Source organism: Sinohyriopsis cumingii, chromosome 5 (assembly GCF_028554795.1).
Source record: "Sinohyriopsis cumingii isolate HCF-2022 chromosome 5, ASM2855479v2, whole genome shotgun sequence".
Classification (NCBI taxonomy): domain Eukaryota; kingdom Metazoa; phylum Mollusca; class Bivalvia; order Unionida; family Unionidae; genus Sinohyriopsis; species Sinohyriopsis cumingii.
Genome location: NC_142965.1, coordinates 32,234,184 through 32,256,024, shown reverse-complemented (window position 1 = coordinate 32,256,024; position 21,841 = coordinate 32,234,184). Strand labels below are relative to the sequence as shown.

General features: G+C 35.2%; 1 protein-coding gene across 2 annotated transcripts in view; it reads left to right on the top strand.

Moving 5' to 3' along the window:
* LOC149798894 (uncharacterized) overlaps positions 1-21,841 on the top strand; it is a 69,896-nt gene that overhangs the window by 21,295 nt on the left and 26,760 nt on the right. For both annotated transcript variants that reach the window (XM_089957811.1, XM_089957812.1), the window contains 5 exons: positions 1,981-2,080; positions 8,574-8,693; positions 10,903-10,959; positions 13,741-13,908; positions 20,176-20,410. In XM_089957811.1, coding sequence (XP_089813937.1) covers positions 1,981-2,080; positions 8,574-8,693; positions 10,903-10,959; positions 13,741-13,908; positions 20,176-20,410 — 680 coding nt within the window. The remainder of the gene's footprint in view (positions 1-1,980; positions 2,081-8,573; positions 8,694-10,902; positions 10,960-13,740; positions 13,909-20,175; positions 20,411-21,841) is intronic.

Genomic DNA, 21,841 nt, shown 5'->3' with positions numbered 1-21,841 from the left:
TTATTCGAGATACTGTCATACAGTAGACCTGGATAAAAATTATTCTTGGCTATTTTGAACCTAACACCGTGCCATGCGTGAATGGCAGTTGTCTTCAATATATCGGTTGATTATTTCCCTCTCGTTTGCGAATTCATTGACATCTGTTCACAAAGCACTATATTGCGTCAAAATTTGTTCCATTGTTTCAATTTATTTTCAAAATTCCCGTGAATATAATTGAAAAGGAACCCAAGTTTGCTTCCATATCTCGGCTGTCTTTGTATATTAAACAAAAAAAAAATGTATAAAAAAAATCGGCTCACTTTACAAAATCCAGTCAGCTTCCGATGTCGGCTTGCTTTGCAATAAAATAACCTTTGTATTATTATTATCCTTTACCAAACAAAAAAAAAAGTAACCAAAGTCGGCTTCTGAGATCGGCTTGCTTTGTAATAAAAATCACCTTTTGTCTTTGATGTCCTGTCGGTAGGTTCAAAGAAGAAGTTAACTGATTGCTGCCAGTCGTGTTTATTCACCACCAGGGCTTCTATGTTTTATGTGTTTGGCATCTATGGTTACAATTAATACAAAGTATCATTGACGTCTGCGGGTAAATAGTAAGGATAATTTTGTAACCCAAGCTGGTGAAAAGATTGTCAATTACACTTAAGTGAATGTGTTTTCAAATCATCATTTTTATTTGCGACATGCTGTCATACAGTAGACCTGGATATAATTCAGTTTTGATTATTTTGCACCCAACACCGTGTCATGTGTGAATGGCATCTTCAAGATATCGGTTGACTATTTCCCTCTTGTTGGCTCCAGTTTTCAGTCGGATAACATGTTCAAACTTTGGAGCACAACCACACACAATTGCTTCTCAACGTTCATGTGAACAACATGGTGTGTGGTATCGGACATAATTGATACACGCTACAGTATGGAATCCTATGCTTACGGATTTTGTGGAGATATTTTATTCTTAAATGCTCATGTTGAAAAAAGGAATAAATGATAACAACACAAGGTTAGTTTCTTTCTTTTTATTATCAATTCAACGTTTTATTTATCTATTTTATTGCAACGTGCAGTGGGGTGGGGGGAAGCACAAATGCAATACAATTTTATTTTGTTTCTTAAGTCTTGGGACATATGACCAAAGTGAAAAAATGTTTCACCATAAGTTCTGGGACAGGAAAAAGAATAATTATTTTATCGTGTCCCAACATATGCGGTAAATACAGTAGATGACACACAGTCATCATACAATGTCATCATTGTGGTGTTTATAACTAGGGACATCTAATGTAGATGACACACTGTGTTGTGTTTTATAATTAAGGGCATCTAGTGTAGATGACACATTGACCATACATTATCATGATTGTTGTGTTTTATTAGCAGGGACATCTAGTGAAGATAGCACATTAATCATATTTGTTGGAACTTATTTGACAGGTACGTTGGTGCACGGACCTAAAACTGTCAGAACAGATGCATTTAGATCCATTAGATATAGTGCACAATAGCATTGAGATTTCACAGGTTGAGCAGGAGACTGCTCCGATTAGAGCATCCGCCTCAGATGCGGCAGGTCATGGGTTCAAACCCCATCTCCCAGTCATACCAAAGACTTAAATGGTACTAACAGCTACCTTGTTATGTACTCAGCATTCAGAGTTAGTTTTAGTACTGGTCGGCCTGGTGTCAGGATAATGTGAGTGGGTGGGACATCATGCTACATGTCTGTGTCATGATGCCTCAGTGCTAGACATCACTATATAAATTGCCACACTGCAGACATTTTAGCGATATGACTGAAAAATTGTTAAATCTACGTTAAAAATCTAAATCACACACACACACAGGCAGAGCAGAAAAATATATTACGTTAAAAATCTAAATCACACACACACACAGGCAGAGCAGAAAAATATATATGACAATTTTAAACACTTTAACTCTTCATATTTCTCTGTTGTTTTTATTTTGCAGGCAATCCCAGATTGCAAAGCTAAGATGCATTCTAAATTATTTTGAGAGAGTTTTGCAGCAATGGAACCATCTGACCGGGAATGTGATCTACACTAGACAAGTAAAACATCCAGTTTTACACATTTTTCTTGACATTTCTATTGTAATAGTCACTTGGTTGCCAGTTAACCATTGATAGTTCAAATAATTGCAGTAACTGGTTATACATTTTTTAAGTCTACTAGTCATAGATAAGAAGGGCTTATGGGATAGTTTGTTGTCTGTCATCTGTCGTCTGTCATTTGATTGTTATAACTACTCCACTTCAATTACTTGGAGGATTACCATGAGACTTTACACATACATTCATCCCATGGTGTAGTTGGTCCTAACTGACATCCAATATGGCTGTAACATTGGCCATCTTGTTATTACTACTCCTGAATGGATGATCGTATCAACATTGGATTTTAACTTAAATACACCTTATGATGTCTTTTTGGTCCCTAATGAAAATAGGGCAGAGTTGATGTCCAATATGGCCACCACTATCGCTGACTTGTAAATTTAGTAATTCCTACTCCTGAACATAAAATGGTGATGACATGGATTTTCACTAGAAGTCTTAAATGATATCTACTTGGTCCTTAAAAGAAATAGTGCCAGATGGATTTCCAATACGGTTGTCACAGTGGTCACCTTGGAAACCTTGTTATTGCTATTCCCTCTGAATGTATGTTCATATCAACATGGGGTTTTCACTAAAGGACTTCTTATGTCTAGTTGGTCTGAAATGAAAACATTTTGAAAATCTTGTCACTACTCCAGTGTTTACCTTTACGCACATTTATGTGTCAGGGACACATGCGTTGGAGAAAATTGATGTACACGTTTTGTTGCCATGTGTTTTTTTTATGCAGAGGATTTGCATAATGCAATCAGGATTTATGTAATATCCAATGCTTTGGATGAGTAATGGCATCTTGTATACTTCGAGCATAAGCATAGACTGGTTCCCTGCTTTGTTTGCTCCGTGTGTTGCACACCGCTATTCATATAGCGGAGTGCAATGCAGGGAGCTTACAAAACAGAACCAGACTAGCATAGGCAATGTTATGACAGAGTAGCTTTCCCTAATCTCGCGAGCTCTCACAAAATTGCCATCGAGCTCAGTAAGATGTCTAGATGTTTAACCTCAATGCTTGTTGCACTAGAAAGTGATCTCCAGATTAAAACGGCGTGCACTAAGAATCTTTAGCAGAGAAAGTGAAAGAAGCAGAACACAAAAGAGTAACCGTGGATCTAACTTTAATGAAAAATGGAGGAAATGATTCCCTTGACCAGAATATGACACATCCATTAGGATTACTGGTGTGACTTCTGATCGCGTGATTGCAAAGACTGCAAAAGTGACTAATCCTTTCATGACAGGATTTAATAATTTTAAAAAATCTGCCCTCGTTCACCACAAGATATCTGGAGAACACATTATAACCCAAGAAATTCTTTCAGAAGAAGAAAATCAGTAAACTTACCGAGACAAATGCATCATTTGGATTACAAAGTCAGGGGGTCATTGCAGATTTTGTTTATTTTTAACTTTGTTGCAATAAAAGAAAGATTTTAAAGTTCAAGTGTAACTTATTAGAAAGAAGATGAATCATTAGCTTCCTTGATTTTTGGATAAATGTGTTCTAGGACAAAGTACAATGAAACCAATGATAGCACACATTTTATGACAGACAGTAAATTAACTGCCATTTGTTTAAAAAGATTTATTTGGCTTTTTGTACTGACTTATACATAATCTGGTGGTCTATGATATTGCTTCAAAAAGATTATAAAGAGACTGTTAAAAGTATGACTTTAAACTAAAAAAAAAATGAACTGATAAAATTGTTCGTTGAATGGACAATGCATTTGTTTGTTATTTGTGCATGTTGGTTTATTTGTATGTTTAGAGAGAGAATGTTGTGCAAGTTGCAATATCCTTTTCAAGCTGAAAAAGTATGGGTCAGATGAAAATTTGTTAGTACATTTTTGACCCCAACATTTTTTATTTGACTCCCAGTTCTGACACCAAGGGTTTTTTGTTACCCCCAGTTTTACATCCCTGGGGGATACACTGCTACTCTTAATAAACAAAAAGTCGGTCAGATGTGGGTTTTTCACCAGAATAATTATTGTGATGTCTGCTTGGTCTGTAATGAAAATGCCACCAATCTTGTATTCAGCATGGCTACCACATTGGCCATCTTGAAACTGCTGTTATTGCTACTCCTCCTCAGTGGATGGTTGTATCAGTGTAAGAGTTTTCACTACAAGACTTCTTAGAGTGTCCAGTTGGTTCTAGATCTGATGTCCAAAATGGACACTGTGGTGTTATTGCTACTTCGCCTGAATGGAAAGTCTTGTGGACATGGAGTTTTCACTACAAGACTTCTTATGTTGTCTTGTTGGTATTAAAAGAAAATGGTTCCAGGCTCATGTCAAATATGGCTTCCACAGTGGCCATCTTGAAAATCTTGTTACTGCTAATCCCCCTGAATGAAATGTAATATTACCATGGGGTTTTCACTACAAGACTTCATATGATGCATAGTTAGTCCTAAAGTAATATTACCATGGGGCTTTCACTACAAGACTTCATATGATGCATAGTTAGTCCTAAAGTAATATTACCATGTGGCTTTCACTGCAAGACTTCATATGATGCATAGTTAGTCCTAAAGTAATATTACCATGTGGCTTTCACTACAAGACTTCATATGATGCATAGTTAGTCCTAAAGTAATATTACCATGTGGCTTTCACTACAAGACTTCATATGATGCATAGTTGGTTCTAAATGTAATATTACCATGGGGTTTTCACTACAAGACTTCATATGATGCATAGTTAGTCCTAAATGTAATATTACCATGGGGTTTTCATTATAAGACTTCATAAAATGCATAGTTAGTCCTAAATGTAATATTACCATGGGGTTTTCACTACAAGACTTCATATGATGCATAGTTGGTTCTAAATGTAATATTACCATGGGGTTTTCACTACAAGACTTCATATGATGCATAGTTAGTCCTAAATGTAATATTACCATGGGGTTTTCATTATAAGACTTCATATAATGCATAGTTAGTCCTAAATGTAATATTACCATGGGGTTTTCACTACAAGACTTTATATGATACATAGTTGGTTCTAAATGTAATATTACCATGGGGTTTTCACTACAAGACTTAATATGATGCATAGTTAGTCCTAAATGTAATATTACCATGGGGTTTTCATTATAAGACTTCATATAATGCATAGTTAGTCCTAAATGTAATATTACCATGGGAGTTTCATTACAAGACTTCATATAATGCATAGCTAGTCCGAAATGTAATATTACCATGGGGTTTTCACTACAAGACTTCATATGATGCATAGTTAGTGCTAAATGAAAATGATATTGATCTAATGTTCAGTAAGGCCACCACAGAGGCCATCTTGAAAATATTGTTATCACCTTTTCTCCAGATTTTATGATCATATCAACATGGGGCTTTTGCTAAACAACTTCTTACGATGTGTAGTTTGTCCTAATAGTACCATTCAGACATTGAAGATGCTTGCCACAATGGCCATCCTGGAAATCTTTTCACTATTTCTCTTGAATGAATGGTCATGTCACCTTGGGTTTTCACTGGCTGTGATGTCTAGTGGTCATAAATGAGTATTGTACCATTCTGACTTCTAATATGACTGCCACAGTAGCCATCTTGAAAATTTTGATGTCACTGTGTCTATATGGTGGGTCATATCGACATTGTGCTTTCACCCAAAGACTGCATAGTTGGTGATAAATTGAAATGGTGTCAGTCTGATATTGAATATGGCCACCATGCATCCATCTTAATTAAAAATCTTGTTGTCAATACTTCTCTAAAATGGAAAGTCATATCAGCATAGGTCAGTGTGCAGGGTTATTGAATGTTGGGTTTTGCAAAATAACTTTGTTCTAGAGTATCTTCGTAATCAAGCTTTGTTGATGGCTTGCACTTACATAATAAGAAATCTGTAGGTTATAAAGGGAACTGGTCATAGTCATGGCAAGAAGGAAATATTGCTTTCTGAATAGTACGTTTTGTTCAGAACCACATTTCTTGACCAAAACTTGTGGTCATCAAGACTCATTGGTAAATAGTCACAACCACACCCAAATAGTGCCGTCACAGACTATTTAACATGTGATGGGCATATAATTGATGTTTACTGATCTCATGTTTGTTGAAAATATAGCTGGGTTCCAGGTCTCAAATTTTTGAATACATCACTTTATGCTTATGGAATTTTCAGCCACTGTACTTTATCCAGATAGACATCATGGCAAAATGCCCAGTTATACTTTACCCAGATAGATATCATGGCAAAGTGCCCAGCTGTACTTTACCCAGATAAACATTGTGGTTAAATGTCCAGCTGTACTTTACCAAGACAAACATCAAAGCAAAATGTCCATCTGTACTTTACCCAGATATATATATCATGGCAAAATGCCCAGTTATACTCTACCCAGATAGATATCATGGCAAAGTGTCCAGCTGTACTTTTCCAGATGAACATCATGGCAAAATGGCCATCTGTACTTTACCCAGACAAACATCATGGCAAAATGCCCAGCTGTACTTTACCCAGATAAATATCATAGCAAAATGTCCAACTGAATTTTACCCAGACAAACATCATGGCAAAATGCCCAGTTATACTTTACCCAGATAGATATCATGGCAAAGTGTCCAGGTGTGCTTTACCAGATGAACATCATGGCAAAATGTCCAGCTGTACTTTACCCAGGCAAACATAGCAAAATGTCCAGCTGTACTTTACCCAGACAAACATCATGGCACAGTGCCCAGTTATACTTTACCCAGATAGATATCATGGCAAAGTGCCCAGCTGTACTTTACCCAGACAGACTTCATGGCAAAATGTCCAACTGTACTTTACCCAAACAAACATCATGGCACAGTGCCCAGTTATACTTTACCCAGATAGATATCATGGCAAAGTGTCCAGCTGTGCTTTACCAGATGAACATCATTGCAAAATGTCCAGCTGTACTTTACCCAGGCAAACATAGCAAAATGTCCAGCTGTACTTTACCCAGATAGATATCATAGCAAAATGTCCAGCAGTACTTTACCCAGATAAACATCATGGCACAGTGCCCAGTTATACTTTACCCAGATAGATATCATGGCAAAGTGCCCAGCTTTACTTTACCCAGACAAATTTCATGGCAAAATGTCCAACTGTACTTTACCCAAACAAACATCATGGCACAGTGCCCAGTTATACTTTACCCAGATAGATATCATGGCAAAGTGTCCAGCTGTGCTTTACCAGATGAACATCATTGCAAAATGTCCAGCTGTACTTTACCCAGGCAAACATAGCAAAATGTCCAGCTGTACTTTACCCAGATAGATATCATAGCAAAATGTCCAGCAGTACTTTACCCAGATAAACATCATGGCACAGTGCCCAGTTATACTTTACCCAGATAGACATCATGGCACAGTGCCCAGTTATACTTTACCCAGATAGATATCATGGCAAAGTGCCCAGCTTTACTTTACCCAGACAAATTTCATGGCAAAATGTCCAACTGTACTTTATCCAAACAAACATCATGGCAAAATGTCCAGCTGTACTTTACCCAGACAAACATCATGGCAAAATGCCCAGCTGTACTTTACCCAGATATATATCGTAGCAAAATGTTTAGCTGTATTTTACCCAGTCAAACATCATGGCACAGTGCCCAGTTATACTTTACCCAGATAGATATCATGGCAAAGTGTCCAGCTGTGCTTTACCAGATGAACATCATGGCAAAATGTCCAACTGTACTTTACCCAGACAAACATCATGGCAAAATGTCCAGCTGAGCTTTACTCAGATAAATGTCATGGCAAAATGTCCAGCTGTACTTTACCCAAACATCATGGCAAAATATCCAGCTGTACTTTACCCAGACAAACATCATGGCAAAATGTCCAGCTGTATTTTACCCAGATAGACATCATGGCAAAATGCCCAGCTCTACTTTACCCAAACATCATGGCAAAATCCAGCTGTACTTTACCCAGACAGTCATCATGGCAAAATATCCAGCTCTACTTTACCCATACAATCATCATGGTAAAATGCCCAGCTGTACTATACCCAGATGGACATCATGGCAAAATGTCCAACTGTATTTTACCTAGATAGACGTCATGGCAAAATGCCCAGCTCTACTTTACCCAAACAGCATGGCAAAATCCAGCTGTACTTTACCCAGACAATCATCATGGTAAAATATCCAGTTGTACTTTACCTGTACAATCATCATAGCAAAATATCCAGCTGTACTTTACCCATACAATCATCATGGCAAAATGCTCCGCTGTACTATACCCAGATGGACATCATGGCAAAATGCCCAGCTGTACTTTACCCAGATAAACATCATAGCCCAGATTTTTTGATGTACCACATGTATTGCACCTATTTTTTTAATCATTGATTTGCTTTGGTTCCTTATAATATTTCAGTGAGCTTATTCAATTTTTTTGCAGGTTCTTCCTTTGGAGGAGTTACCTACCCTGGACACCTGGTTAAACTGCAGTTTTGATCTCTGCCATCTGGAGGTACACCAGGATGGGTTCATTGAGGATGCTGGATGTGAAGCCATGGAGGTGATAAGGAAAAAAGAAATTACATGAAACCATTTAATAATATCAGTACAATTTGGCATGTTATAACAACTTAAATTTAGTACCTTGACTGACTTCACCTTGGCATAGGGACATTCTTTAGGTAGATAAATAAGACCATGTGCAGGTTATAGGCATCCACCCTTCATGATTCATACAGGTCCTTGAAATTTTTGAGAATGCTTTAACTTTACGACTGCATAATAAAAGCCTTGAAATCCTTGAAAATGCTTTAACTTTAAGACTGCATAATAAAAGCCTTGAAATCCTAGAAAATGCTTTAACCTTAAGACTGCATAATAAAAGCCTTGAAATCCTTGAAAATGCTTTAACTTTAAAACTACATAATAAAAGCCTTAAAATTCTTGAGAATTAACATATTTGCTAAAATGTCCTTGAAAATCCTTGACTTTTTAGAGGAAGGTCAAATGTCACATGCATACACTTAAGAAATTGTCATATTAAATATTTGCATCAGTTGTAATGAAAACAGCACACATTTTAAATTAAATGTTTACTTAGAGCGTACTGAAGGAAGATGGTTATAAAAATTGATCCGTAATTTGTTGTTTTAGATTGCGGGGGGGATAAAGGAGAACGCTATGAATTAGGTCCTTGAAAACTGTTGAGTGCAGTTTTGGAAAGTCGTCAAAGCTACTGTGAAGTTTATACTTCCAAAATGGTACAAACCCTAATCCTTTCAGTGGCAAACACTGGGATCAAACCTAATGCCAGTTTATTGAGGTGCATAAGAGATGGTTTAAACTTAACATTACCCAAGTTGTCATTGACAAATTTAATTAATAACTTATTTGGAAGTGGGGGGGGAGGCTGTTTATAACAGCTTGAGCTTTTGCCAGGAGTTTAATTTTTAAGTTATTTATTGCCATTTTTTTGTGTCTTACCTGCAGTGAATGTCACAGATGGTAAAACTTGGTGTTCAGTGTCTATCTGTCAGGCTGGCTTTGCAGCCTCAAAATTTTATAATTGCAATAGATCCTCATCATCAGGCTCATAAAATATGGATGATTTCCTCAAGCCTGCCTTTCAAAATGTCTCAATTCTAAAAGTCTACTTCCAGCTTCTATCTGAGTGACAGCCTTGCAAAGGACAGAGCTGAATCTTGTCAGGCCGCTGGTAGATACTATTTCAGCTTTGGGTGTCATTATGTGAAGTCGATTAAACATGCCTTTAAATGGCAATTTTATTTCAGTCATAGGTAATCAGTATTCCTTGCTTGAAAATTATATAATCACCCCAGAAGAACATCCAAAAAAAATTTGTGTTAAAATTACGTGGGCAGTTCTGGATGAAGCCAACTATAATGGGTGATTCATTGTATTTTTAATTAGTAATGGTTGCTACATGACCATGTTGAAGTACACTTTAAATGTTATTAATGTATGTTGCTCCATTGAATTCTTCAGTCTTGATTTTTTTTTAATCAGCTTCATAAATACAAAAATGGATTTGTATTGATTAAAATACCTTTGTCTTCATTTAAATCTATCTCTGTAATTGAAAACCTCCCCTCTCCTACCGTATATACATGCTTATAAGTCAAGTCCAGCTGCAGACAGCATAGACCCTGATCTTTGTTATACTGATTACTCAAACAACATAGACCCTGATCTTTGTTATACTGATTACTCAAACAACATAGACCCTGATCTTTGTTATACTGATTACTCTAAACAGCATAGACCCTGATCTTTGTTATACTGATTACTCTAAACAACATAAACCCAGATCTTTGTTATACTGATTACTCTAAACAACATAAACCCTGATCTTTGTTATACTGATTACTCTAAGCAAACAGCATAGACCCAGATCTTTGTTATACTGATTACTCTAAACAGCATAGACCCTGATCTTTGTTATACTGATTACTCTAAACAACATAAACCCTGATCTTTGTTATACTAATTACTCAAACAACATAGACCCTGATCTTTGTTATAATGATTACTCAAAGAACATTGACCCTGGTCTTTGTTATACTGATTACTCAAACAACATAGACCCTGATCTTTGTTATACTGTTATACTGATTAAGCAAACTGTATAGATACGTATCTGCAGGCACATTATACAGTGCCAAATTTGGGTTTGTGCCTTTCACGGTTTGACTTGATTTGTAGGCAAGTATAGACTGAATCCCCTCTAAACAGTCTGATTTCTCTGACAGGTGGATTTTGCAAACCGGTACATTGGTGGTGGAGTCCTTCGGAATGGTCGTGTACAGGTATGGTTAGCACGCATTAACTTGTGAGAAACACATGTAAATACATTAAAAAACTTAACAGAATCAACATATTACTGTTGAAAACTAAAAACTACCTTATTTTAAGTGGTTACAAATACAGCAATTCATAATTTTGATATATTCGTTCAAAGAGAAAGTATTGGGAATCATGTTATCATGTTTTGTATTGATTTTCAGCAGTTTGCCATGGTTATATCTTTTAAGTGTCATTTAACAAGTCTTTTTTGCAATATAAAAATGGACACAATTTACTTTAAGTTTCACAAGATTGTTTGGAGCCGTAAAAATATTTTTGGGAATCAGTGCCTTAATTTTCTTGGATAAAAGTTGCCATAAAATATGTCAATGGCAAGTGAAAAATATGAATTGTTTGGGCTACATTCAGTGTCCAAGTTAAGAGATGCTACCATAGATAACCAAGGTGATATTTAATGTATATTTTGTATGTATCTTAAACATACTCTTTTTGGTTCTCATTGGAAGCATTAACTAAACATATAACAAAATGTCAGTTTGCATGTAGATTTATAAATGTTAATTTAGGATGAGAAATAATATTATGACCAGTAAATAGAAACATTTACTCCAAAACTTAATTTAGTTTGAGTCAAATTTAATTACAAAAATTGAAGTTAAAATTATCTACTTGTATGCATGTTGAGAAAAAAAGATCACCTATCACCTTGGTCAAAAATGACTCCTTATAGTATTTCTCCATTTACAATAGCAAAAATTCCTAAAATTCTGCTGGAAACTTTGATTTCATTGTGACTTAATGACTGTCCCTACAACATATAACATTACCAGGGAGAAATACGTTTTCAGCTAGTTTTTTTTACTCAGTTGTCTGAGGTGGTAAAATGATAATAATGATTCTTTCTTTAGGGTATGAAGATTTTAATAGTGGCTTTATTTTCACTAGTCTCACTGGGTCTGTCAGGATAATGTGACTGGGTGGCACATCATGCTACATGTCTGCAGCATGATGCCCCAGTGCTAGACATCACTATAAACTGCCACACTGCAGACATCGTAGTGATATGACTGAAAATTTTTTAAAGCTATGTTAAAAGTCCAAATCACACACACACATACACTTACTGGGTCTTTGCTAAGATAATATTTATATATTTTTTACAGTTGTTGTTGTTGTGGGTTTAACGCCATTTTTCAGCACAAGATAGGCTATACATGGCAGCCAGTATAACTGGTGGAAGAAGGACCCAGGAAAACCACGGCAAGAACCACCGACCCATGGAAGCTATTGGCTAATCAGCCAACTGAGGCCCCACTATATCTTTTATTTTTAACATCCTCCCCTTTTATGTTATATCTTCTTGTACTTAAGTTTTAAAAAAAAATTTGGAAGGATTCTTTTCTAAACATTTTGTGAAACTCTTCAATTGTACATATTTGGAACTTTTAGTTGGCACCACAAAGCCACCATTGTGCTGCTGTGCTGTGTACATACATAAATAATCATTGTCAGCACAACTGAATCTGCTACAATAAAACCATTAAAATATCCTCAAACCCTTAAATACAACACTGTTTACCCTGACCATTGGCAAGTTAAAGAGTTTGGAAGACTTTGGATTGTTCCCATGATTGCATTGTTTGAAATATAACATATGGATAAACACAAATAAAATGAACTTGACTAGATTGTACTTTCATAATGGTGATTGATAGACTCATATTATTCAATCACACACATAGTTAACTTTTAAAATATTTCTCGTATTCTACAAACTCTACATCATTTCTGATTATATATGGTTGACATAAAGTTGATTGACCACATTACACTTTTGCTGGTATAAGGTACAGATAAATGGTTACACATGTTACACCTATGCTGGTGTAGGGTGCAGTTTAATGTTGTCCAGTTATGCATGACAAACACTTGTCATGGTGTGGGGTGCATATGAACGTAGTTAAGTGACACATAGTTGGCTGGTGTACAATGCTGTTGAGTTTAGACTGGTGACAAATATTAACTTGTTCTGGTGTAGGGGTTAAGTGTAGTTTCTTGACATATATTACACTTGTGCTGTTGTAGGGTGGAATTGAGTGTAGTTTCTTGACATGTTACTTTTGTACTGGCGTAGGGTAGAGTTAAACATAGTTCAGTGACATATTATAGTTGTGCAGGTGTATGATGCATCTGATTGTAGTTTGATGACAAATATTACACTTTTGCTGGTGTCAGATGCAGTTGTATATAATTCAGTTGCACATGTTACACTTTTGTTGGTGGTACAGTTATATGCAGATCATTGACACGTATTGCTGTAATATTCTGGCACTGCCTGTGCATTATTCAACAGGTATAAACTGCACTCAGCCCGACAGGTAAATTTTGGACTTAACTGACCATTTTGCAGGTTACACTGTATGGTAGATTCCTCAAAAGACTGGCAGCAAGTGGCATTGCCATTGATCAAAAATATAATCAAACTCTGTCCCGTTTAGGTTACTGTAGCTTGACCAAACTCAAATACCTGGATATTACAGAATACTGTTGTGTTATCAGTTGCACTACACAGGCATGAGTGGAAAAGGTCTTTTTGCATTTTGTATACATTCTGTAAAAAAAAAAAAATTGAAGACATGTTGCTATCTTTTTATATATAGTATAACTTGGGTAAAATGGTATTATGGCTTTAACAAAAATGTGACTTCACTCATACGGAAGAAAAGTTATTGTTTGGGGGGAGGGGGTTTGTTTGTTACCTCAAGGATTTGTTTATCTTTCAGGAGGAGATTCGTTTCTCTGTGTGTCCAGAGTTGATTGTGTCCCGCTTGTTTATGGAATATATGGAGGAGAATGAAGCCATTGTAATAGAAGGATATGAGCAGTTCTCCAAAACTGATGGCTATGCAGCCAGTCTTCTTTATGTGGGTGACTTCAAGGACCCTGCAACTGTGAGTTACCTACTGAACATGCAAAACATTTTGTATGTGTCCCTACTTTTTATTTTATAGTTTGTGTAATTTGTCCATTGGATCAATTCAGTAGGTGTCTTTAAGGTACATGTAGTTGCTGTAGATTGCATCATGTTTATATTGGGACATGATAAATCGGTTTTATTTTGAGGAATGCTGCCATCATATTGGCATGACTCGATCATGTAGGAATTCAGTCCTAATTCTCTCCAGGCTTTTTCCACTTCTCAGTATCATGCCTAAAGAAGCATAGGATATATACAGAGCTGTGCTTCAGTCTGAATCTTCTTACGGATGTAACCTTTTTTTATATTCATTCTGTTGACTTTCATATTTAAAATCAGTCTCTGCATTTTTTAAGTATATATCTCTATTTCTTGGAAACTAGTGCATGTCCATCAATTAGACTTATTGGTTGTGATCATGTTCAAGACTAGCACTTACTATTGTATTGAAGGTAGGTGACATTGACAAAATGTATTTTGTTCTTGTAATTTTGCTCAATGTTTTAAATGCTGCCGCAGAATTGCTTAGATGTATGAACTTGTTGGATTACCATATTTACCATATATGTTGGGACACTGTATTTGTTGGGACTCCAAAAATTAATTCTAAAAGCAATTTTTTGTGCACTGTATGTTCTGGGACATTGGGTTTTTTTAGTCGTAAGTTGTGGGACACCTTTGAAATCATTTGAAAATTACATATTGGAAAATGCACTATAACTGAAATTTTATTTTAAAAAAATATAAAACTGTACTTGAGATAAAACTTTAATCCACTGCAGCAGCATCTCATAAACACATAAACACAACCTGACTCCTGCACACATATAATCCATTCTTTTGGTACATGAATATTTTTTTTTAGCTTTCTCATACTGTGACAAATTGTTTGAGGCAGCACACCACCTTAAGCGGAAACTGCAAGGACTAAAGTCAGATTATTTCAAATCTGCACCAGTCTTGCTAATTCTCACACTATTTTTATCCCCAGCTTATCATCAGTTCATTCAGGCATGCGATCAAAGTGCGCTAGAATTTCTTACATGTTAATGGTCATATTGTCGGTGAAATCATTGCTTCTCTTCTGGCCTTCACGAATTCATCACATGATTTTATTTTCTCCAAATCTTCTGGGCAACACTTGGTCATCAATGTCTGTGCATGAAGCACTGTATGATGTCACTTAAAAAATTTTTTCCATTGTTTCAATTTATTTTCAAAATTCCTATGAATACCAGTGAAAAGGAACCAAAGTTAGCTTTATATCTTGGCCGTCTTTGTATATTCCCAAAAAATAAAAAAAATTGGCACACTTAAAAGAATCCATAGTCAGCTTCCAAGGTCAGTTTGCTTTGCAATAAAATAACCTTTGTATTGATATCCTTTAAAAAAAAATAACCGGCTTCAGAGTGTCCAAAGTTGGCTTACAAGGTCAGCTTGCTTTGTAATAAAAAATAACCTTTGTCCTTGATGTCCTGTTAGTACATTCAAAGAAGGAGTTTACTACTCGCTGCCAGTTGTGTTTATTCACCACCTGGGCTTTTATGTGCTTGGCATCTGTAGTTATAATTAATACAAAGGAGCATTGATGTCTTTGGATAAATAGTAATGATACTTTTGTAACACATGCTGGCGAAAAGATTTTCACTTGCACTAAGTGGATGTGTTTCAGATAATGATTTTTATTTGCGAGATACTGTCATACAGTAGACCTGGATATAATTCAGTCTTGGTTATTTTGCACCTAATGCTGTGTCATGTGTGAATGGCAGTTGTCTTCAATATATTGGTTGATTATTTCCCTCACATTTGTGAAATCATCTGCTTCTGTTCTGACCTTCATGAATTCATCACATGATTTTATTTTCTCCATATATTCTAGGCAATGCTGGGTCATTGACATCCGTGCACTTAGCACTATATTGTGTCACTTTAAAATTTGTTCTATTGTTTCAATTTATTTTCAAAATTCCTGTGATTACCAGTGAAAAGGAACCAAAAATAGCTTCCATATCTCAATCGTCATTGTATATTACAAAAAAGAAATTTAAAAAATCAGCACACTTAAAAGAACCCATAGTCAGCTTCCGAGGTCAGCTTGTTCTGCAATAAAATAACCTTTGTATTGATATCCTTTAAAAAAATTTAATCTAATTCAGTGCACAAAGAAGTGTATATGTCTGCAGGTAAATAATGATACTTTTTAACCCATGCTGGCAAAAAGTTTGTCACTTACACTCAGGTGAATGTGTTTTCGAATAATGATTTTTATTTGTGAGATACTGTCGTACAGTAGACCTGGATATAAATCAGTCTTGATTAATTTGCTCCTAACACCATGTCATGAGTGACTGACAGTTGTCTTCAGGATATTGATTGATTATTTCTCTCATGTTTGTTGATTTTGTTGGATCCAGTTTTCATTCGGATAACATATTCAAAACTCTTAGCACAACCACACACAATTTGTTTCTCAATGTTTACATCAATGAACAACGTGGCATGTGTTATCAGACATAAGCAATACATGCTACATTATGGAAGCCTATGCTACATATGCAGATTTCATAGATATATGTTATTCTTTAATGCTCATGTTGAGTAAAAGGATCAAATGATAACAAGGTTAGTTTCTCTCTTTTTATTATCAAATAAGCATTTTATTTATCTATTTGACTGCTTCATGCAGTGGGGGGGAGCACAAATGCAATAAGTCTTGGGACAGACTCATTATTAAAGAATCATTATTTTATCATGTCTCAATATATACGGTAAATACACTGTAGTTGATTTTGATGTGCTGTGTTTAGAGTTACCAACTCTGAAATGTTAATTGTGAAACAGTCTGCACAATGTTAATTGTGAAACAGTCTGCAAATTAAATGCAGAATAAATACAAACACAATGATGAACGCATTTTTTTTAAAAAGCAGAATGCAGAACACAAAATGATAAATAATAATTGAATGAAACTTGAATGCATTTCAGAATGGTTTTCAAATTGATTATATTTATGCTGTTCATCAATTTCCACAGTAGAAATTTCTATCTGGTGTTTCACCTTAGAACTGCCTTTGTTTGATTTGCACAAAATATGAATGAAGTCCAGCAAATGTAGAGATTTAATGTACCACAAATTACACAAGAAAAATGAACATAGCAACTTAGTTATTTTGCCTTTAAAATCTAATACAGATGCACCAACCAATTATTAAATGGCCAAATTTCTCCATGGTCAACACTATTTTCCACCGTTCTTGTATTCTAATATATGGCAAAAATCAGGATCATTAGGAAATAATTTGTACTTCATTCATAATATTTGTTGGTTGAGAGATTAAGTATAATCTCTGTAATGACCTTCATGAAAAAATTTAAAGTAATGTAATGAGGTAGATTCCACGCCAGTTTTGTGAACATTTTTGAATAAAAGAAAAATGTTTAGTATTCACAATTTTCATAACCATGTGCTTCCATTGACATTGTATGACCTTGATGTAATACCATTTACCGTCTCTAAAGATGGCAGAGTTTCACTATGAGATAGATGTGGAATGATGGTTAGGTGATTTTACTCTAGTATAATGCTTATATCGTAAAAGCATTAAAAATGACTGCAGATATGATGATGACTCTAGTGAACAAGCCAAGATAACAAAAACACAAGCTGAGATTTAAAAAAACACAAGCTGAGATTTAAAAAACACAAGCTGAGATATAAAAAAACACAAGCTGAGATTTAAAAAACACAAGCTGAGATTTAAAAAAACACAAGCTGAGATATAAAAAACACAAGCTGAGATATAAAAAAACACAAGCTGAGATTTAAAAAACACAAGCTGAGATTTAAAAAAACACAAGCTGAGATTTAAAAAACACAAGCTGAGATATAAAAAAACACAAGCTGAGATTTAAAAAACACAAGCTGAGATTTAAAAAAACACAAGCTGAGATATAAAAAACACAAGCTGAGATATAAAAAAACACAAGCTGAGATTTAAAAAACACAAGCTGAGATTTAAAAAAACACAAGCTGAGATTTAAAAAACACAAGCTGAGATATAAAAAAACACAAGCTGAGATTTAAAAAAACACAAGCTGAGATTAAAAAAAACACAAGCTGAGATATAAAAAAATCAGATGAAGACATGGATTCTAAAATGATGGAATCACAGAAAAATTGTGTTTAGCCCGGAAGAAATCACTTGAAAGCTGAAACTTCACAAACACTGGTGAATGTAATCTTAGAGTCGTATAATAATGAAGACCTCTCCTTCTCTTGTGCTGTTACTGCAGTATAGTTAGAGATATGAAAGATGAGAACCCTAAAGAAAAACTATTTTTTATTTGGTTTTTCCTACAAATCAGTACTCAAAGAATATTTTTTTTTCAGACACAGGTCCAGATTGGTGATATTTAAAAAACCATCAAATGCCGAAATGGGCCCTATTTTTTCACAATTATTTGTAACACATTGTTGCATTTGCTGTACTTTAAATATGAAAACAAAGAAACAGAATCATGTTAAGTTGACTTGTGTGTTTATTCAGATCTCAAAATGTTTCACATATTAAGCCAATGGTTTTCCACCCAGTCCTTATTTTAACCATTGTTTAATTGCTTTATCTGTTCTGCTTTACTCATTTTGTCAGCAGTGTTGATGTTCATTAGCATCTGAAGCATGTCTTGCTTTATACAGTTTCTCTTTACTATTTTGAAGTTGTTCATAAGTGCCATTTAATATGTTTAACCAGTGTTACATTATTTATTTAAGAGTTTCTGCCAGAATCATTTTTGGTCAGTCTTTCCTTTCTATTTAAACTACACTAAAGGACAGCCAGTCTTTAATCAAAGACTCAGAAGCCATCATGGACCACTTTTGATCCCTTTGTTACTTATGTCAAAAAACATCAATAATTTGGCCTAAACTCTCCAGATTACAATAAGGTAATCAATTAACATGTTGTTGTGAACACATGTTAGCCTTCACCCAATGATGCAGTCATGCACCATTGCACAAGTACAATGACTGCTGGAACAGTTCTGGTTCCCAGTAGACTTTCTGGCTGGGATCTGTAATGTGTAAATAGAACATGAAAAATAGTTTTATTTTCTTTCTTTCTTTTTTAAATTTGTAAAAATATATATAAAAATCAGTTAATTTGTAAAGATGGTATATTTCAAATATAATGGAGTTTATGTGGTGGACCGACTTAAAACAGCATTGTTTTCCTACTGTTGATAGAATGACATCTTGGATAAAGCCAAATGAGCACTGAAATTACAGATAACCTAGGCAGTCTGTTCCTACTTTCATAGGCCACATGCTTCACTCTGTACATGTAGTTTACAGCTTTAGATAAAGTATGCTAAGTAGGACATAGATGATCTTCTTAAGACCAAGGAGCCTACATGGAAATAAATAATAATTTACGGGTCTTTCAACATCCTGAAAACAAAATTCAACATTTCATCAGCATGATCAAAGTTTTCCCAAGCAAATACAAAAATTTCAACAATCCCAATTGGAACTTCACTTAGAATACAGGAGGGGCCTGCTTTGGGTGTGGGGATATTGGATAGTTTGAGCACTTCAAATAATATAAATTATGCTGTGTAAACGATATCTAATTTTATTATCAAGTTGGCCCATTAATATCTGTCTGAAATACTGCATGTCTGATAATAAGGGATAAGATTCTTTTGAGGGACAGGTTTTTGGTCTTTACAAGTCCTGATACCATTCTTGTCAAGACACATAACTGACATTGATGTGATGATGGTTTTATATGTTTAATTTTTACTTAAACAAAATGACATAAATAAAATTTGATGCTGAATATTCAAGGCTTATACTTTTATAATTATTACAGTTTTAGCTATAGTTTTATTTGTCATTAATATATAAGCGCAAAGTCAGAATGCATTTCTGATACTGCAAGTGGAAAACAAGAAATTCAAATGTGAAATGAAATAGAAACAGAATTCCAGTGAAATGAAAGCATTTAGGTACAGTTGAAATGCAGATTTGGTAAAAATTAGATCAGCTACCTTTTATGTCATATTCAACATACATGTATTAGTACTTTATAATGCAAGACATGAGTATTCATAATATTGTCTTCCACAGAAATTCTTGCTTATCATTCATTTTAATGACACTTTGACCATGCTAAATTTATCAAATGCTTTGCAGTTGTTTGAAGTCTTGCTAATTTTCAAAATTTTCTTCTCTGCCTAGACGGATGCCAATGGAAACCTACAGAACAAGCTGTGTGCTATAGATGCTATCTCCTATCGCCATGGAAACAATAACAAACAGTATACTGATCAGCATTTACTGCGAGACTTGAACAAGGCATTTGCTGGCTTCTGTACAGGATTTAACAAACCTATGGATGATGGTGATGCCAGCCAGGAGAGTGGATCATCCAGTGATGAAGACTACCATACTGCTTCAGAAAGTTTGGAAGAAGGTATAGTACATGCAGTTCTTGATACATACATAATGAAAGTTGATCTTTCACTGAGTGATTTTGTAGCATTAAATGTTAAACAGCAGAATTGCAAATGTTGATCAAGCAGATTAAAGAAAAATTCAATTGTATATTCATACAATTTTTAAAATTTTTTTTTTTAATTTTTAAAGCCATTTTTCAGCACATGATAGTCTATACATGTCAGCGAGTGTATTTTCCTAGAGGAAGAACCCAGGTAAACCCCGGAAAGAACCACCGACCCACAGAAAGCTACAGTGGCTGTGGATCTTCCTGGTGTATGAAAGTTACCTGTTTCAATGATGGTACATCCGTTTGTTTGAAAGCTGCCTAATTCAGTGAGAGATAGCTGTAGCACTTCCCACTGTACAGAAGTCACCTGTCGCTACAGCATTTCCTGGTGTACAGAGCTCACCTGTGGCTAGGGCATTTCCTGGTTTACTGAAATCATCTGCCGAGATGTTTCCAGGGTGCATGAATCGTGTAAAAAATTTGTACAAATTTGTGCACTTGAAAAAAGGTGATGCACAAGAACTAAGACAAAAAATACCTCAAAGTGAGTGGCAGTATACAAATTTTATTTCTGATAAGATAAATTGGTCAACAAAGAATAAATAAATAAATTCAAAAGTTAGGATATTTTTTCACCATACCTCTTCCATTCCAAAGCCTGCAGATATATGTTAATGTAAAAGGATACTTGGAAATTCTACTAATTGTTTAGTACTAATTGTTTATAACCAGAATGTGCATCCTAGTAGTTATGCAAATGTTACCTTTCCTTTCATATGTGCACACGCAAGCTTTGGTCCATTTTTGGAAAGTAAAATCAACCATGGTGGGACATAAAATTACTGATTATTTTCAATGTCAAGCTAGTCTTGGTGGGAATGTGAAATAGACTTGAAGTCAGTGGTGGCAGGAATGTGGAAAGTGAAGGGAGAATGAAGAAAGTAATAGAATTTCTCACAAAAATGGAGGATGATATTTTAGCAGCAATGTCAGATGCCAAGTTAGATTTACCACCAAAATAGAAATGGCTTATACATCTAGAAGGGACATTGTTTAAAGATTTTGACTTTGATAAATTGGAGAAGGAAGAGAAAGAGATGGCTAAATAAATGTTAGGTAAATATTGACTTATGTCCATTTCTTCCTTCCCGATTTTTTCCTACTCGCCACTTATTTTTGTGACTACCCCTATATGATAATATCATGGGAGTATCTCTGCATCTGCTTCAATGATGACTTTTCCCAGGAACCAGTCAACAGGTACAGAAAATTGGGCACTGGTCACCTGGTGATGTCCCAAGAGTTCTGGACAGTGACCGTTAGACACCAGGCACCACTCAACAAGTACTAGGCACCATTCACTGTGCTTGGTACACTGCTCACTGGGCATAGTCTGTG